We start from the raw sequence: 19,892 nt of genomic DNA, 5'->3' as shown, positions 1-19,892 counted from the left end.
AGGAAGTCTAACTAGACCCTTAGGTTACAAACCCATTCTCTGTTAGTGTAATCAGAAAGGCCCGATTCTTATGTTGTCGTCTGTTTATATCTAGTATAATTTCTTAGTGGAGGATATCTGCTCAGTCACAGTCCTTCCCTCATGGAGAGCTAGTCATTGCCATCAATGCTACTCTTTTTTATAGTTTTCCCAAACAGCAGTAGAGTGAAATTCTAGTTGTTGTCAGTTTCACTGCAACCTACAGGGTTCTGAATAGCAGCTGTGAAACTGACCAGTCTTGTGAATTTAATTACTGCTACTATTAATTGAGAATGCTATGAACAGAAATACAAGAGAGTGGTGAGAAAATACCAATTCTAGAGCTAGTCAAGACTCTGAAATTGTGGAACTCAGTGATAATGCTGTCTCCATGGTATATAATCATTGCCACATCTGAATTCCTGGTAGGCTGAGGAACTCAGTTGGCTTCCATAATAAATTAGGGTCAGTAGAACTGGCTTTGGTTTTACAGTTTAGTGTAAGTGTAGTATACAAGAATGAAAAGTTATGTCATTTTGCATACATTTGTAATAGTGCAAACTTAGCTAAGGTTATAGAAACAGTATTGTGAGAATTAGTAAGTAATCGTATAAAGATTGCTCCCCTATGAGAATGTATTAAGGAGCTGAGTTATGCTTTATTATGTCTTTCACCTTTCTTTATTTTTTCAGGACATAGGGCTTTTTTATCTCTAATGCACTAGGCACATTTATAGAGCTGTAAAAATAATAAACTAATTTAAAAATTGCATTAACATGGATTTTTTTGGTTTGGAATATATATTGTTGCATACATTTTACACACTGCCATCCTGGGAACTGCAGCAGTGAAAGCAGCAGCCCAGTGGGCTGCCTCTCCCAGGAGCCAGCACCCACGACAGCAGCTCCTCCGGCATGGCTGTGCTGCCTCCCCACCCCACCCACTGGGCCGGGCACCAGGCTCACCAGCAGATGTTCCTGATCATGCTAGTGCAGTAGGCAGGGCTGGGGATGGTACAACCATCCCGAAGGAGCTGCCATCTTGGGGCTCTCAGTCCTGGGAATGGCTGCCCACCGGGCAGTTGCTTTTTCTGCTGCAGTTCCCGGTAGAGCTCTTCAGCTCCGTGGATACTGATTTATAGCCGCAGATATAAATTTTGTATCCGCACAGGGTGCTAATAATTTTAGTGTTCGCTAGTTACGTGGTATTTTTTGTGGTTCCCGGGACTGTGGCACTTTGAGCTCTTTAGATGGTATTGTCAGCATTTCAACTTCAGTGTCATTGTTTTCCATTTGTTGGCATTGTGGACTGTGACAAAAAGCCTTTTTGCAGGTGCTGTGCTTCTTATAAAATCAAAATTCCAGTCTCTAATCTACATATGTGTGAAATATCTGCCCTGCAGGTGCACTGTTTATGCCATCTTCATGCCTACTTCTCAACTTGTTTACCTCTGCCTACGAGTATTTCATCAATGTTACCCAGATAGAGTTTGTGCCAACTGTTTCTCATTCAGATACCTAACTTTCAGATGTTGAGACAACAGGGTCATATACTGTCCACACTTAATGAGGAGACTTAGAGCTAAGTGTCATGGGTATATTGCTATCATTATATCCTTATCATTATATCCTTAGTGTCTTCTTATCTCCCCCACATATGTTTAACTAGATGTTAAACCTATAGGAGGGATGGCTGGATTGAGTTGTATGGGACACAGGCAAGAGCTCTTGGTGAGAGAGAACAATTGCCTACCTCAACCCTCTGTGTCATATCTAAATGGTAGGAATGGACTCCTCTTAACATAATCCATGTCTACCCTTGCTAGATTTCTAAGATTATCAGCACTTCACAATCAGCAATGTTGAAGGCTGCTGATATAGCTAACAGTTACAGCAGGGACATTTAAGATCTGTCCCAGACCTTAGGAGAGCTTGTGATTGGTCTTAGATTTCTTTTGTGGTGGCTTAGGAAAAACTACCTGTATCCTTTTGAGTTGACGTTTCCAATCTCAATGGACTCAAATAGGAAAGGTAGATTTTTCAGTGGGGTATCATAACTTTTCCTTCAAGAAGTCTCCCTAATTAGACTCATGATCAGGTGTATCCCTTGTAATTTAAATCTAGTCCTGTGCAGATTGTGTTTTTTCTTTTGAATCTGAGGTTTTTAACTTTGATGGCTAGAAATAATTATCTTCATTTTGGCTGTAGTTTCAACCAGTTTGGTCAGATGGTCTCTTTGAACCCCACTTTCATTCCTAGTTTGATTCTGAATAAACCGAAGGTGGTCTTGAGAATTTTACCTTGTTTTCTTTCAAGTGTTTTCTTCTAGTTTCATCTATGCAGGAAATAAATCTTGTACAGATCTCCTCTCCTCCAAAAGTGCCAGAAGAATGCTTTGTTATTCATTGGATGTCTACTGTACTTTGATGTATTACTGTGACAGAATTAGTCAGTCATCTGGTAGTTTGACCTAATCATCCTTTGAGAGTGTCTCAGGATGGGGACTAAAATACCTAAATTTCTGTGGCCTACTCAGATGCTATATTTCTAAAGACTATAATGCAAAGAGGACTCCATGTCTTCTCTGTGCTTAAGTACATTGTGCTATGAACAGCAAAAAAAAAGGGGGGGGGGCTTTGACAGAGAAAATCTGTCAAGTAGGCTTTGTTGACTTTGACCTTTTTTCCAAAGACTGTCCTTTACACGCTTTTGACTATTGGCCATTACAGCAGATGTTAAATTGTATTGCCCCTACTACCTTGCCGTCTTTTTTTTTATTATTATTTTTCTCTTCCTTGTATAAAGGTATGTCCAAAATGATCCCAAAAGTTTCAAATTTGTGCATCTGAAGAGCGCAGAAAGTATAATTTTACTTGTAAATGTTGCGTTTGCATATAATACCAATCTAAGAAAATTTTTCTAGATTTGCCAAAACCTTTCTCAATGTTACTTGTGAGATTTTAATAAAATCTTTCCAAATAAATAGATTTCACTATTTTTCCTCTCTTGCTTTCCCCCCGTCCCCTCTCTGAGGTGGGAAGGTAGTTTTGAATATATTTTATATTTCATTACTGTATTCAGTTCTGGGTTACATTTGTTCAATATCAGATAGATTATATCTTCTTAATATGATTCTTATGGCATGGGAAGGCAAGAAGTGAGTTGGGACCAAAGGGTGCCATTATTTTAGCATTCCTTTGGTACTGTTCCTGTACTGATCAGTCAAGGAGCCCATCATTCCTGGATTCAGATATTTAAGAAACAGAAACAACATTTAGAGGTAAAATTCTACTTTTTATTCCCTCCAACCCTCACCTTTTTTTCTAAATGTGCTTCTAGCAAGAACATACATTTTTTTTTCTATTTTTCAGTAATGGCACTTTGCTTTAACAGTTAAATATGTAAGTCATTATTTTTAATAAGTATGCACTGTTTTAGTAAGTACACTATTCTCTATACAAACATTGCTTAGTATACTTTTTGTTTCTATCAGAGCAAGGACAAGATTGCATCGTACAGCAAAACTCCAAAAGTGGATAGGAATGATGTGGGGAAGGAGATGAAAGAAAAGTCTTCCATGAAACGTAAACTTCCTTTTACTATTAGTCCATCCAGAAATGAAGATCGAAATTCAGATACAGGTAGAACACTTTATTTCCTTAGCTAATCATTTGTTGCTGAAATACATCCTGATTATAATTATTTTATGTTATGATAGTGAGTTAAATGCAAAGGATACTAACTAGTATAGATGTGCTTGCTTGTTTCTGATTCAGATCTCAGTCCCATCTGATAGGCTTTCATCCCATCAGGCACTTGCCAAGAACTTGTATGCTGGCACAATTCTTCTCAGATACTTTTTCCAACAATTCCACAAACTCATCCTTCTGCTTCTATTTTAGTCATAAATCTGCCTCCTTCATTGTCATCTCTAAATGCCCATTTGCTCAAAGAAACATATTGATGAATATGAAAAGACAGAGGTTTAAGTGCCACAATTGAAATACAGTGCGTATTGTATGATGCGTCTAACGAGGTGGGTATTCACCCACGAAAGCTTATGCTCCAATACTTCTGTTAGTCTATAAGGTGCCACAGGACTCTTTGTTGCTTTTTACAAATCCAGACTAACACGGCTACCCCTCTGATAATTGAAATACAGATCCTCTGCCTTCTATAGGCTCACATTCTGTCCTCCTATGTGGAAAGGACTAGGACGGCTAAGCTCATGGAACAAACTGGTCTCAAACCAACCCTGGAAAGAATCTTTTCCTACAGTATAATCTTCTGTGATCTATATAGGATGCAACTGTATGACACATTCAAACATATCCAACTAGAATCAATTTCTTTGAGATTCCATGGTCTTTCTTAACATAGCTGTATTAGAATCAAGAGGGGGAATATTAGGAACCTCCGCCCCCACCTGCACCAACCCACAGTATTTTAACTTCACTGAACATGACACTAGTCCAATGAGAATTCTGATAGTAGCAAGAAAACATCATGCTCTCAGAGGTCGTTGCAAGGCAGTCTCCAAATATAGCATTTCCTCAGTAGGATTATTATTACATTTTCTTCTTAAGTGCCCGTAATTATATATTCTTCTACCCATAATAAGTTTAACTATCTCTGTAAACTTCCTCCGTTAACAAGTTTAGAACTCAGTGCAAGATAAGAGTATATCCACCACTAGTCATTTATTGTTTATCCAGAGCTCAGTCATGCAGTTGATTTGCCCCCTGAAATGTAGGCCCACTATGAAACATAATTTTTTTTGCCCCGCTAGAGAGACTATCACATGTTATACCAATTTGAATGGCTAGTAGAGCTATTTATGTTGCATTCAAGATGAGGTATTGGCATTAGACCTCAACTTTTAGTAGTACTTTGGATTTGTTGCATATTATGCTAATTAATAATGCTCCCTCTCGTTTCTGAAAAAGTCGTGTTCCTAGTATTAGATTTTAAATGCGCTATTAGCATCTGCTATCTCAGGTAGCGCTTTTAGTGCTAGACACTAGTAATAGTTTAATGTCTGATTTTAGAAGCATTTATTATTAATATTTAGCATTTTTATATAGTATTTTGCATGTTCAGAACTACTTACAGATATGAACTAAGTAATCATCGTCTTGTGACGTATTACTATTAACTGTTTAACATGTATATTGTAGTAGCACGTACAATAACAATCATCACAACCAACTTGGGTTCCATTATGCTAGGTACCATACAGACTTACAATAAATGACACTCCCAGCCTGAAAGAGTTTACAGTCTAAAAGACAAGACATAACAGATGGAGGAGACAAACAAGCGGGTAGGGCAATGTAATATAATAATAGGATGTTCACAATTAGCCATTCTGTAGCAGTGATCACCACTCACCACCTGGCTAGCTGCTGTCAGTCGGGTTGCAGATCTCTGTATGCATTATGGCACCAGTAGGTAGGTTACTGTTGTTATCCACATTTTATAGATGAGAAAGTTGAAACATAGAGGTGAAGTGACTTGCCTGAAATCACCCAGAGTCATTGATATTGCTAGGACTCGAACCCACATCTCCTAACTCCAAACTCCCATGACTAATCCATTAGACTAACTGTGCTGCCTCTGCCATTATCTGTGCTTGCTCACTGTATTTAGGAGAGAGTGCCAGCAGTTCTGGTTGACTTTACTTAAAGGGGGTTGGAGGTGGGAGGAAAAATAGCAAGAGAGAATAAGTTTGGAGAGAAGTGGGATTCATTCTTCTCTCGACCTACCTGCATCTACACTTTTAAGTGTAGACCAGGCCTAAAAAAGGGTTCTGCAACTGATGAACTGCTTTTTAAAATAAATACCCCTTAAAATGCCGCTTCAAAGGCTAAACTATATTCTGCACCATAAAATTTAAAATTCTGCAACAAAAAAATGAAAAATTCTGCACACGATATTTTCAAATTCTGCAAAATTCTGCGTATTTTATTTGTCAAAATAACACAATTAATTACACCAGTGTCAATTATTTTTGGTTATTTATTTCAAATTACCTGTCAGCAAGTATGTCTGTAACAGTGCAGACAACAAAAATGATACAGGAAATGTTTTTTGACAAATAGATTCCTTACTAGGCATATTAATACAGAACTCTGAGTAATAATTCATTTAAACTACAATACAGAACCGTATTTCCCGCATCCCTCAGAAGCAGTGCAAAGGCTTGGGGGAGTCAGGGGTAACACAGGAGCTGAGGGAGAGGGAAGTAATTGCTGGGAAGGAGCCTGGGTGTGAACTTGGAGGGTTGTTGGGTATGGGTGGGAAAAGTATGGAACAGGTTTTTTGGGTGGGCAGCGAGGGATTGTTGGGGAGCTTCCCCCATGGAGACCCTGGCTGACCCCTAGCCTTTTCCATTCAGGCAGGCACATTTGCCCCTGTCCCCATGTGTCCCTGCATCTCCATGTGTCCTTGCACCCCCTGTCCATGTGTGTCCCTCCATCCCCACTCAGACATCCACTTCCCCCATCCGGCCTTGCACCTCTACTCCAATTTTTCCTCTCTTCTGGTAGTCTGAGGATGAACAGTAAGACAAAATTGTTTTTGGTATGAACGCTTCTGTTTGAAGGCAGAAAGATAGTTTAGTTGTCTAAGTAGTAGAAACTCTATTGAAGGTAGGAAAATCTTCCTTTCCCCACCTACCTTGAGTAATGAGGTATAGGTTTTTGTTTATAAGTTCTTTACATGGTTGATTGCGGTTCTTTCTTCTTGTCTTTTTGTGAATAATTAGTCTCTGGGCAAAACTTAAATATGTTTGGTTCTCTTAACCTCTTATCACAAGTGTTATTTTCCAAACCTTTTATTATTTTTTTGTAACAATAATTTCCTTGTTTTCCCCTTCTTGTTTCTTCTCCAGTTTCCCTCTTTTGAAAACTGTGATACCCAAAATAATAATACTTTCAGTTGAGGTTTAACCAGTATCAATTATAGCTTGTTTTCTGGGTGCAGATCTTATTAATAGAACCTAAGGCCCTGTTCCTGCAAACATTTATGTACATGCTTCAATTTACACCCTCGAGTAGTTCCTTTGAAGTCAGTGGGACTACTTGCATGCTTTAAATACTTATACAAATGCTTAATTTTGAGGATTGGGGCATTTAGCTTTCTTAAAAATGCTATTAACTCTTAATTTGTTTTTTGGTGTTTTTTGTTTTTGTTTTATAAATGTCAAATAAGTGTCTATCTCAAGCCTTCTAGTTTAACATCCACTAGAACCCACACACATTTCTCTGTGGTCTACTTCCTAATCATTATTTCCTTCATCCTTATTTCCCACCATTTTATATTTATTCATTTGACTTCTCCTTCCTACATTAAATCATATGTTTATCTTTAAAATCATTTTATGACTTCAGAGAATTTATCAGGATTATACTGGTTTAAACCTAACCTCCAGATTAGTTTGAGTCTATCAGTTTTGTATTGTCCTTTTAATTTGGTCATCTTCCTTGACTTTGTCCTCTGACATTATTAATAGTAAAGATAGTTATCACTTCTACGTGATTTATAAACATTAATTTCCTCTCAGTACTAACCCACACCTTTGCCTTCACACAGATCTATTAACTACTCTTGTTTCTGGTTTGTTTGTTTGTTTTTTAACCAGATGTGTACTCATATTTCTCATTTTACCCTGTGGAAATTTTTGCATGGGACCATGTGATATGTCTTACTAAAGCTCTAATATGTTAATTATACTGCATTTCCTTTATCCACTAACGTTGTTACCCTACCAAAGAAAGCATTTGGGTTAGTTTGGCATGATTTGTTTTTGAAAAGCCCATGTTGCATATTATTTTCCTAAAGTGCTTAGAAGTTGATGTTTTGTTCTAGGAATTCACCTTTTTTCTAACCTTAAAAATAAGTACAATACTGTTTGCCTTGGGACATAATCTGTCTTCCATAAATTCTCCAAAATAATTGCCAGTGGTTCTGACGTTTCTACTTCTAGTTCCTTTAGCGCTTCAGTGTGAATTTCGTGCGGCCTGATCATTTGAACCCCTACAGTAAGAAGTGCGGAAAAGCGTCTAAGAACATTGCCCTTATATAACTTAACCATTTTTAATTGTTTTTAAAGATGTTAAGAAAGCTACAGCAAAAGAGGAAAATGTTAAAGGGATTCTGTCCAACTAAATTTGGCCCAAAAATTTGAGGTTGTTTTTTAAACCTTTTACAAAACAGTCTCTAGCAGAAGAAAGATGTTTAAAAAAAATGGAAATTCCCTTACGTATAGTTTCTAACCCTATCATTGTAGTATTGTACTAGTACAGAGAATCTGAAAGTGAAATTGACCAGGAATTCACTATAAATAGAAGGAAAACTGACTTTTCTGGTTGTATTGTCCAGGCGGAGAAATGTAAAAAGTAAACAACAAAATAGTGAAAGAGAAGTTAGATTTTTAAGACTTAACTTTTAACAGTCTAGGATATTCTGAGTGAATAGGCTAGGAATTTTTTTAAAATTTCATATTTAAACGTACACTGTCGCTTTTAATAAGAAAATTATTTCAGTTAAAATAATACCTTTATAAAACAAAACAAATTAAATACACAAATTGTGAAGACAATAGGGTTCTGAGACCCAGAAAAGCAAGAATATTTTAACTCAAGGTTTCCATAACGCACTTTACTAAGCCTTGCCTGCCTATTGTAGTATATTGTACAGTGTGGTCTATGAAGAGATCTTGGAGCAGTGAGTGATTTTTTACATATCGTATATGTTGCTATAATTGGTTGCATGATTCAAGGATCCTGATCATTAATCGGGAATTTTCTGTGGATTTATGTGATTATCAATTAAAAGCTGTGGAAAAACTAGTCCTATAGTCTTTGACTAAATATCTAGAGATCTTTTTAAATGGTATGTCAGAGTTTCTCTTTTGTATGCCATACTTCCCTCCACCCCTTGTCTCCTGTGTCTTCTCATTCTGTAGATTCAGATCCAGGACATACACATGAAAACTGGGGGGAGAGATTAATACCTTCTTACAGGACATATTCAGGTAAATGTATTATCAGGTGTACCTGCTGTAGTCCAGTGACTTTTTGTTAACATTGTTAATTTCAGTGTTGATTGACTATTTAGAGTTTATTTTAAAACACTTTGTGAATTCTAACAGAAAGATGGATAAAGAAATGTTTCCTGAATGACAAAGGAATGACTGGAAATAATGGAAATAACCTAAATGAACATAATTTAATTTATACGTTACCTTTCATCACCAAGTATCCATAAGTGCAACTGTTTAACACCATTCTTCAATGCTAAGCAGTTAGGGCAGGAATGTATTACCATCATTTGCTGAATACACTGTTCAAAATATAAAGTGATAATAAACATAGGTAAAATAGAAGGTGACAGAAAATGTACAGTATACTGCACTGCAAACATGCAAGACAGATCTTTAAAATGTGTCTAACTATATCAGTATTGGTTTTGGCACATTATTTTGCCACATTGAACATTGTTAAAACAACATTGAGGTGTAATTCTGACATAAAAGTTAAATATATAAAACTTTTTTTGTAGAAAAGAACCATGGGCAATAAGTAGTATGAATTTATAAACACAAATCATGCCAGACAAACTAAAGCACTTTTTTTTTTATAGAATTACTAAATTAGCGGATGAAGAGTACACAGTAAATATTCCATGGAGCGGATCACACTTCTCCATAGTTGAAACCAGAATAAAAAACTATAAATTCACATGTGCACAGTTCTATAATTTTTCATGCTTAAAACAGTTTCGATTAACATTGTTTTTGAAATGTAAAACAAAAGTATGTATCTATTGTTTGCTTCTCTTTTCCTCAGAGAGCATTAAGTCTGGAGAAACTGTAGGAACATCAAGGTTTGCAGGGAGGCAGCAGCAGAAGGGGGAGCTTAGAGTGGTGAGCAAAGAGGAGTCTGAGTCAGGCAGAGGAGGAGTTTTTTACAGCAGATATATGACAGAAAAGAAGGGAGGTGGGAAGGGAGAGGATAGGAGCAGAAAGGAGATTTCTTAGGGCTAAAGGAGGAAGTGGATGCAAACAGAAAAGAGATTGCAGGGGTCAAAGAAGGGCAGCAGAGAAGGGACTATTGCAGAGGACTAGAGGAGTATGGAATATGGTGGAGTCCTTAATGGAACTTAGGCTTCTAAATACTTAAGTCACTTGAAAATTTTGCACTTAGTGTATCAATATATGCCAACAACTCCTTTACCCAGCTTGACTTTTTATTTGCTTACATGAAGAGTTTGCTCTTTTAGTGCATTTGCAATTTACCTCCTATATATGTTACTACAGTCTGTACTAATAATGTCTCCTCCAGCATTAAGATTATTGCTTCCACAGACTGCAGATTTCTTAAAAGCTTTCATGAAAAAAGAGGATGAGGGGAGGATGGAAGAATTACATTGTACTAGTACAAAGGCTTTTCAAAATTTAAGATGTCCGCAGCCATAGTCTGCAAACTTCTTATATCCGTTAGAAAAAAAATCCTTGTTTTTAAAATAACGCATTTTATGATCAGGGTAGGTTGATTTAAATCATTATTAAAATTGGTGATTTATTTAAATCAGCAAGTAGGAAACATAGATTTAAATAATAAGTTTTAATCTTGTTTTGCATTTGTACTTTTTAGTTACTTTCCTAAGGAAAGTTGATTCTCATTGGCAGGTAACCATTAAAACACATTGATATGCAACTAAATATAGCCTTTACGCTAAATTTAGTACTACTTTTTCTTCTTCGGGTCCATTCCAATAGGTGTGTGTGTGCACACGCTGCATGCACAATCATTGGAAGTTTTTACCCTAGCAGTACCCATCGGGTTGGCTGCAGAGCCCCCTGGAGTGGCACCTTTATGGAGGTGTATATAGGTCCCTGCCGACCCGCCTCCTGCTCAGTTCCTTCTTACCACCAGTGACAGTCGTTGGAACAACTGATCTCTTGCTTTAGCAAGTGCTTCCTAGTGGTTTTCCCTTTATATAGTTATCCTTCACTACCTTAGTTAGTCAGTTAGTTAGTTCGTTAGTACTTTTAAGTTGCCGCCGCCCCAGGGGTTCAAGCTGTGCGATAGGTGTGGTAAGCCTATGCCCAGAGAGGATCTGCACGCCGCTTGTCTAAAGTGCCTGGGAGAGGATCATTTGCAAGACAAGTGCACCATCTGCAGAGGCTTCAAGCCCAGAACTAAGAGGGAGAGAGACTCTTGATGGAGTCTGCTTTCCAGCCCCAACCGGCTCAAGAGTGGGCACCAGCAGCCTTGGTATTCAGCGCACCAGCCTCAGTGCAGGACACCTCAGCACCGAGGAAGGACTCGCATAAGGAGCAGCAGCACCGTTCCCCTGTGCGGAAGGCCGGCTCATCAGTGCAGCACCGATCATAATCCCCGGTGCCGCATAAGAAGACGGCGGAACGGGGCCACTCCCCCGCCAAGAAGAGCAGGCAGGACTCCAGTGTGGTGCTTCTCACGGGTGGGACACCAGAAGGCTGGTCTATCAGTCCTGGCACCGTCGACTCCGGCCTCGAGGGGAGGACCGTCGAATCCAATGTTGGTGGACTCTCCAGTCCAGGAAGTGTTGGAGGAGGACCTGGACCTCCTCTCCACACCAGACACTTTTGAGGCTGTGCAGGATTTAATTGCCATGACGGCACAGTCCTCGGTCTCCTATTCCTGTGCACTGCCTTAGGTGCAGGCGGTGCAAGCCCCGGCTGCTGCACCAATTCCGACACGGTCTGCGGGACCAATGGGGGTATCTCCTATCCGGCACTAGGGCAGGTCCACCATGATGCAGCGCCGTTTCCCATTGCCACGGGACTGCTCCCCGGCACCATCGGGATCCGGCCCTCCCTCCCGGGCTCGGACTGTTCATTGGAGTCAGAGGCGGAGTCATACATGTCCCAACGCAGCCGGTACCAGTCAAGATCCTGGCAACGGTCTCGGCACTGTAGGGTGGAGGAACACTCAGTACCGATGCTGTAGTGGCCTCCCCAGTGGCAGGGAACGGTACAATGACTTTTGGACACCTTGGGGCTACCACCAGGGCCAAGGGCATGGTTCGAGGGCAGCGTCGGCGGTCTCTGTTGCCTGTGCCCCTCCTTCTGCAACGTCCATTGCCCCGATCAGTCCAGGGCTCCCAAGGACCCACCACGGGGTTCAGACCTTGAGTCTCCCACATTAAGTGCAAGGTCAGAGACACCCGACAGGAATTCGCTGCAGTCCTGGAAGAGGGCAGGGGTGGTGGCTAGAATCTTCCTCCAGGCTGCTCTGGACTCCACTGACTCAGCAGTGTGAACCATGGCTACGGGCATCACAATAAGGCGTAGGTCATGGCTACAGGTCTCGGGACTCCCGGTGGAGATCCAGAATACCATACAGGACCTCCCATTTGACTGAGGGGCTGTTTGCTGACAAGACAGACTCGAGACTGCAGTCTCAAGGACTCGTGAGCAACCCTCAAGTCTCTGGGAATTCACACACCAGCACCCCAGAGAAAGCCCTTCAAGCTCCAGCCCCCCTCACGATTTTATCCAGTTCCCCCCAGGCAGGACTATAATCGAAGGAGGGGAAGAAACAACAGGAGGTATCCCCTGCAGTCTTCCTCCGGCCATAGTCAGGGCTCCTCCAAGCAGCCCCCGCAGCTCTAAATCTAACATTTGAAGGTGCACCCAGGTATGGAGCACCAGCCCAAATCCCGGATCCTTGCCCTTCCTTTGTGAATTGTCTGTCCCACTTCTGCTGTGCCTGGGCCCAGATTACTTCAGATCACTGCGTCCTGAGCACGATAGGGGTGGGATATTCTATCCAGTTCTGTGCCCTCCCACCCACCTTCCCGTTCCTCTTCAGGGATTCCTCTCATGAGCAACTCCTGCTACAGGAGGTGCAATTGCTCCTTGCGCTGGGGGTAGTAGAGGAGGTTCCATAGGAGTTCAGGGGCAGGGGGTTCTACTCCTGATATTTCCCCATCCCAAAGGCCAAGGGTGGGCTCAGGCCTATCCTGGATCTGCAAAACCTCAGCTTTCTTATGAATGTTTTGAAGTTTTGTATGGTTTCTCTGGCCACCATCATTCCTCCTTTGGATCCGGGGGACTGGTTTGCCACCCTCGACTTGAAGGACGCATACTTTCATATATCAATTATTCCAGAACACAGGAGATTCCTGAGATTCGTAATCAGTGGCCTGAACTGACAGTTCACCATACTACCATTCGGACTTTCAACGGCCCCCCATGTGTTCACAAAGTGCCTGGCAGTCATGGCAGCCTGCCTGCAAACACCGGGTACAGGTCTTCCTGTACCTGGATGACTGGTTCATCAAGGGCAATTCCCGAGTGCAAGTGCTAGAGCATGTAGCCCTGGCACTACAGCAGGTTGGGGCTCATTCTGAATGTGCCCAAGTCTACACTGGTCCCAACCCAGAAAATAGAGTTCATCGGGGCTCTCCTGGACTCCACTCAGGCCAGCGCCTCCCTACCCAAGTCCCGGTTCCAAAGCATCAAGGGCAACATCGACAGCCTCCACTGGTTCCCAACTACCACGGCCAGAAACTGCATGAAGCTTCTGGGGCATATGGCAGCCTGCAAGTATATAGTGCAGCATGCCAGGTTGCGCCTTCGCTCCCTCCAGGCTTGGTTGGCGAGGGTATACAGACCCAGATGGGACTCTCTGGACCCTGGTTACCCAAGATTCTCAAGTCCCTTAGCTGGTGGCTACAACCTTAAATGATCTGTGTGGGAGTACCCTTCGCCAAACCTCAGCCCTCATTGTCGCTGGTCATGGACACATTGGAGACAGGCAGGAGAGTGCACCTGGGCAGTATCAGAACTCAAGGCGTATGGTCACAACTAGAACTATCACTGCATATCAATGTCAGGGAGCTTAGAGTGATTCACCTGGCTTGCCAGACGTTCCAGGCCCATCTTCAGGGGAATTGTGTCTCAGTACTGATGGACAACACCACAGCGATGTTCTATATAAAAAAACAGGGTGGTGCTTATTCCTCTCCCCTGTGCCTGGAAGCTCTCCGACTGTAGGACTTCTGTGTCGCACACTGCATCCATATGTGCCGGGAGCAGAGAACAAACTAGCGGACCACCTCAGTCGCTCGTTCAACACTCACAAGTGGGCACTCAGAGCAGACATTGCCCTTTTGATCTTCCAGAGGCGGGGCTATCCCGATGTGGACCAGTTTGTGACACGGCGCAACAGAAAGTATCAGCTATTCTGTTCCTTTTAGAACCACAGCCACGGCTCCATAGTAGACATCTTTCACCTACCATGGACAAGTCACCTGCTGTGTGTTCCTGCCCTTCCCCCTCATACACAAGGTCCTCCTCAAGATCCGGCAGGACAGGGCCTCAGTGATCCTCATAGCACCAGCGTGGCTCCAACAGCACTGGTTCACCATGCTGCTGAACCTATTTGTGGACAGGCCAGTAGTGATGCTCCCGGACCTCATCACACAGGATCACAGCCAACTACAACACGCCAACCTGGAGTCCCTCCACCTCAGGGCGTGGAAACTCCATGGCTGAACCAGCTTGAACTGCAGTGCTCCGACTCTGTTAGGGAAATTCTGTTGGGGAGCAGGAAGCCCTCCACTTGCACAAAGTACCTGGCGAAGTGGAAGTGTTTCTCCATTTGGCGACTACAGAAAGGTACCTCCTCGCAGCAAGCCTCTATTCCCCTTGTGCTAGACTACCTCTTGTACCTGAAGCAACAGGGGTTGACGATCTCATCTATTAAGGTGCACCTGGTGGCCATCTCCACCTTCTACCAGGGTGTGCTGGGCAGGTCAGTCTTTAGCAATCACATGGTGGGCTGGTTTCTTAAGGGCTTGGATAGGCTTTACCCCCAGGTGAGGCAGCCCATTCCTCAGTGGGATCTTAACCTAGTCCTTTCCGGACTCATGGGTCCCCTTTTGAGCCCCTGGCGACCTACCCCTTATCTTACCTTTCCCAGAAGGTGGCTTTTCTGGTGGCCATAACCTCATCCAGAAGGGTCTCCGAGTTCAGAGCGCTGACTTCCGAGCCCCCCTACACAGTCCTTTACAAATACAAGGTACAGCTATGCCCTCATCCAACGTTCCTAACCAAGGTAGTATCACAATTTCACATTAACAAGGACCTATTTCTACTGGTATACTTTCCTAAACCTCATGCCAGCAACAAAGAGCGAGCACTCCATTCCCTGGATGTCAAGCGTGCCCTAGCCTTCTACATTGAATGCACAAAGCCGTTTCGTAAGTCACCACAGCTTTTTATTGCAATCGCTGAGAGGATGAAAGGGCTTCCCATCTCGTCATGGATCAGGTCCTGCATCAGAACGTGCTATGACCTGGCTAAGATCCCAGCCCCGGCATTGACGGCGCACTCCACAAGAGCACAGGCCTTTTCCGCTGCGTTCCTCACACAAGTCCCCATTCAGGACATATGCAAGGCAGCAGTGTGGTCTTCCATCCACACCTTCACGTCACACTAAGCAATCAGCAACTCGGTGAACTCAGACCTCTTCTCCGTTGAAACTGCTTAGGAGTCCCCTATTGGAATGGACATGAGCAATCACTCAAAGAAGAAAAGACTGTTACCTACCTTTCATAACTTGTTCTTCGAGATGTGTTACTCATGTCCATTCCAAATCCTACTCGCCTCCCCTCTGTTGGAGTATTTCGGCAAGAAGAAACTGAGCAGGCGGCGGGTTGGCAGGAACCTATACACACCGCCATAAAGGTGCCACTCCAGGGGGCTCCACAGCCAACCTGACGGGTACTGCTAGGATAAAAAACTTCTGACGATCATGCATGCGGCACACGCGCACACCTATTGGAATGGACATGAGCAACACCTCTCTAAGAACAACAATTACGAAAGGTAGGTAACCCTCTTTTGCTATACCAGAGGATACACTATATCTATAAATAGACCAGGTTAGTGAAGTAATCTTTTGTTGGTGTCTGTCTCTCTCTCTCTCTCTCTGACCAACAGAAGTTGGTCCAATAAAAGATATTACCTCACCCATCTTGTCTCTCTATCCTTTTTCTCAACCCTCAATGAGCTAATCATTGAACAGAACAAGTTGAATAAATTGAAATGGAGAAAATATTCTCTCTGCACTTGCAGAAGAGGCTACTGCTGTCAAACGCCAATTTAACACTTCAACAAACTATGGTTCCACGTGCTTAGCCAGTGACTTCTTCTAGTTCAGTGGTTTTTCTTTCTTTAAAACTTCAGCAGTAAACACTTACTACTTGGATATTTTTAAATTCAATTTTAAATGACGTTAATAGATTATAGTTAGGTTTGGCCTTAATGTATTGTCATAATTTTTAATTTAACTTTAAATAGATTTGTTTTCTAACAGAAAAATATATTTAATTTAAATTTTAAAAGCTATTATTTTAATCATAGATTTTTATCCACTTTGCTTATAATACATGGGTTCTGTGCCTGCAAACCCTTAATAATGTGAATCAGGTTTTCAGAATCTGGTCATGAAGGGAAGGGAAGATGGGAGGTTAGTGTCACTACAGGGACAGAGCTATGGTAGTAAGGGTAATGTAAATGCATTTCCAATACTCAGCCTGCCGCCGGTCTGGAGTTCTGTCCGCTGGCTCCTGCCAGCTGGGGTCCCGGCCCCGCTCAGCTGCTGCTGGCCAGGGTTCCGTTCACCTAGGCCGGCAGGCTGAGCAGCTCAGCCAGCTGATGGTCTGGAGTTCCAGCTGCCGGCTCCTGCCAGCCAGGGTCCTGGCTGTCGGCCCCGCTCAGCCCGCTGCCGGCCTAGGATTCCGTTCACCCAGGCAGGCAGCGGTCTGAGCGGGGCCGGTGGCTGGAACCCCGGCTGGCAGCAGCGTGCCAGTAAAAATCGGCTCACATGCCGCCTTTCGCCCGTGTGGTAGGTTGCCGATCCTTGGATTAGAATGTCAGCCAGCTGAACAGGGGAAAGCAAGCAGCTAAGCAGACATTGTCTCCCCAACTGCCTGAATTCATTCCATCTTCCTGCCCCTACTGATCTAATTAAGAAGGCAAAGGGGTTACCAGTTACTGTACATGGCAGAGTATGGTCCTGAGCTTAATGGTATGAGGAGGAGGTCTGAGCAGGCAGGCTCAGAGAGAGGAACTGGTAAGGCAGACAGTGTCATCATGAAATATTATACTTCCTGCTAGTATTGTTAGAGGATTGCTTTCTGTATTTAATCCATTGCTTGTACTGGGCCTTTAAGGAGGCGAGACAGAGGGGAGAATTTGTTTAGCAGAAGTGTGTTGAGTTCGTTTTGTTCTGCTGCGTGACATCCTCAGAGCAACCTACAGACCCTGCCTTCTAACAATGGCAAATACAATCTTTAAAAAAAGGTAAAGTAAAAGTTAAAAATAAAACAAGGCCAAACTACCAAAGCTGCTGTTAAACACTTGAGGGCTACCTTAGAATTCCAAATAAAGTTTACAAGTAAAAAAGATGATAATTTTACCATCTTATTACACTGAGAGATGAACAGTACATTATCTACATTTACACAACACTACAATACATGCGTTTATAAACATCACTGAGGATAGAAAAAATAAAAATCACCTAGAAAGGTAGAAAAAACAGTAGTGCAGTTTAGGACTGCATGGTCAGAGGTAACACATCACACGTTATTCCCATCTGTATAAAGCTCCAGTGAAGCCACACCTATAATATTGTGTTCAGTCAGAAGAAAGTGGGCAAACGATGGAATTTGAAGAGGAAAGACAAAAAGACACAGACCAAAGTTTTCAAATTGGCACAAATAATATTATGTTCTACATTCATGTTTAGCAACTTTAAAAAGTGGTCTGATACTCAGAGCATATGCAGCTCACATTGAAATGAGTGGAAATTTTTAGGTGCACAGCACCTTTAGAAGTCAGGCCATTTATTTAGGTGCCTAACTTTAGGCTCCAAATTCAAAATCTTTGATCCTAAATATTAAATAATTCTGCTAAATGTTGACCAAGGGGAAACGCATAGTAGCTGCACATATTGGAAGAGTAAGGAGGGGAAGGAATTACTTAAGGTGAGACAAAGGGAGGTAAAATTAGGAGTAATGAGATGAATTTCAGGACAGCAGTATTTAGGCAGAATATCAGGAAAAATTTCCTAATAATGAGTTTTGTTAAATAGTAGGATAGTCTCCTGAGGGTAATGAATTCCCCATTGTTTCTGATGTTTTCAAACTGGATTCTACAAAGCACTAGAAGATATAGTTGGGGACCCTCTTGCAGTGGGATTGGGGTACACTAGAGGACTTTAAGGCATTTTCCACCTCTTTCTTGATTCTATGAAAAATCAAAGTTGTGACTACACATCAGTCTGAAAACAAGTTATTGACTTTATAGTTTTATTTGTATGATATACTTCTAAAATCTTTAAGTGCTTTATTCTTGAGCATATTGTTCCAGTCAGCTGAAAACTATGTCAAAACTAGTGGTGCATACCCTCCTGACCGAAGAAAAAGTAACACAAATGTACTAAGTGGGGCAGCATGACATAGTAGTGTATTTTTTTTCTCCAACCTCCAGCTCACATAAATAATTGAAAATGGCTATTTCTGTCTGTGTGAGATTCTGTACTATAGTTGGCTATTTTTTCAGAATCTTATTAGTGTGCTAATATTTCCAGAGAAAGAAGGCCCAGAGAAGAAGAAAATGAAAAAGGAAACTGGAAGTAAGAAGTCGACACCAGTTAGCATACTTTTTGGTTATCCGCTTTCGGAGCGCAAACAGATGGCCCTTCTTATGCAGATGACAGCTAGAGACAACAGTCCAGGTGATACCAACTACCACTGAGTTACTGTTTCTCTCTCTCCTCCCTATTAAACCCCCCTCCACCTGTTACATTTTTTCTTGTTTTTTAAAGCAGTCTTTGATTTAATCAAGCACTCTTCTGAATTTGCAAAGCAAAATTCTTCTCATGGAAAATTTAATCTTTGTAGAAAACTGCATTTTCTGTCAAATAATTTGATGAAAAATTCCTGACTATCTTTAGTTATAATATACAAGGGGTTGTTTTAGGATTGCTGTGGTGACTGTAATAATGAATTTCCCATTTTTGAGTATTTCATCTCTCAGCTGTCATGTTACATTTTCATTGGGGTTTTTTTTGGGGTGGAGGGGTTGCACTTAATATATTCTTACTAGTTTAGTGTGCAATTCAACTCTCACTGAAGTCCATGGGAGTCTTCATATGAGGTGAAATTATGGCCCCCTTGAAATCAGTGACAGAATTCCTATTGACTTAAATAGAGTCACGATTTTCACCCGGGGGCTGGATCAGCTCCTTAGTGTCTAATGCTGTTTACAGGAATAAACTATAAAAATCAATCATCATAGGAGCTGTAATATATTTTTGTTAACGTAACAATTTAACTTCCATTTTAACGTAAGTGTTTATGAAGTTAATACTTAAACAAAGGTAATCGGAAGGTAAATGACTAAATTAACTTTCAGAATTTGGTGGTAGTTGATAAACGAGGGGTAGGCAACCTATAGCATGTGTGCCGAAGGCAGCACGCGAGCTGATTTTCAGTGGCACTCACACTGCCCGGGTCCTGGCCACTGGTCTGGGGGGCTCTGCATTTTAATTTAATTTTAAATGAAGCTGCTTAAACATTTTAAAAACCTTATTTACTTTAACTAAACTATTGTTGTATGTATGTATGTATGTATGTATGTATGTATGTATGTATGTATATATTATAGACTTGTAGAAAGAGACCTTCTAAAAATGTTAAAATATATTACTGGCACACAAAACCTTAAATTAGAGTGAATAAATGAAGACTCGGCACACCACTTCTGAAAGATTGCCAAGCCCTGTGATAAACCAAGTTGTTCTGTTG

The 19,892-nt window shown here is 41.7% G+C and overlaps 1 protein-coding gene and 1 long non-coding RNA gene across 11 annotated transcripts in view; one reads left to right on the top strand and one right to left on the bottom strand.

Annotated features, from left to right (window-relative positions):
- The window catches only part of LOC122172475 (uncharacterized), a 112,186-nt gene that overhangs the window by 34,693 nt on the left and 57,601 nt on the right, over window positions 1-19,892 (bottom strand). For 2 of the 3 annotated variants that reach the window (XR_010597991.1, XR_010597992.1), the window contains one exon: window positions 9,265-9,362. This is a non-coding gene — a long non-coding RNA (uncharacterized LOC122172475). Of the gene's footprint in view, window positions 1-6,350; window positions 9,363-19,892 lie in introns of those variants that run through there. The other variant, XR_010597990.1, reaches the window with a different exon arrangement.
- ANKRD12 (ankyrin repeat domain 12) overlaps window positions 1-19,892 on the top strand; it is a 109,668-nt gene that overhangs the window by 40,949 nt on the left and 48,827 nt on the right. For 5 of the 8 annotated variants that reach the window (XM_042843282.2, XM_005282646.5, XM_065582053.1 and 2 more), the window contains 3 exons: window positions 3,511-3,658; window positions 8,986-9,054; window positions 18,674-18,820. In XM_042843282.2, the coding sequence (XP_042699216.2) occupies window positions 3,511-3,658; window positions 8,986-9,054; window positions 18,674-18,820 (364 nt within the window). The remainder of the gene's footprint in view (window positions 1-3,510; window positions 3,659-8,985; window positions 9,055-18,673; window positions 18,821-19,892) is intronic. The other 3 variants (XM_065582054.1, XM_005282648.5, XM_024102151.3) reach the window with 2 other exon arrangements.

This window comes from Chrysemys picta, chromosome 2 (assembly GCF_011386835.1).
Source record: "Chrysemys picta bellii isolate R12L10 chromosome 2, ASM1138683v2, whole genome shotgun sequence".
NCBI classification, from domain to species: Eukaryota; Metazoa; Chordata; order Testudines; family Emydidae; genus Chrysemys; species Chrysemys picta.
Note: the sequence above shows the minus strand (reverse complement) of the source record. Positions and strands in the feature narration are given on the sequence as shown.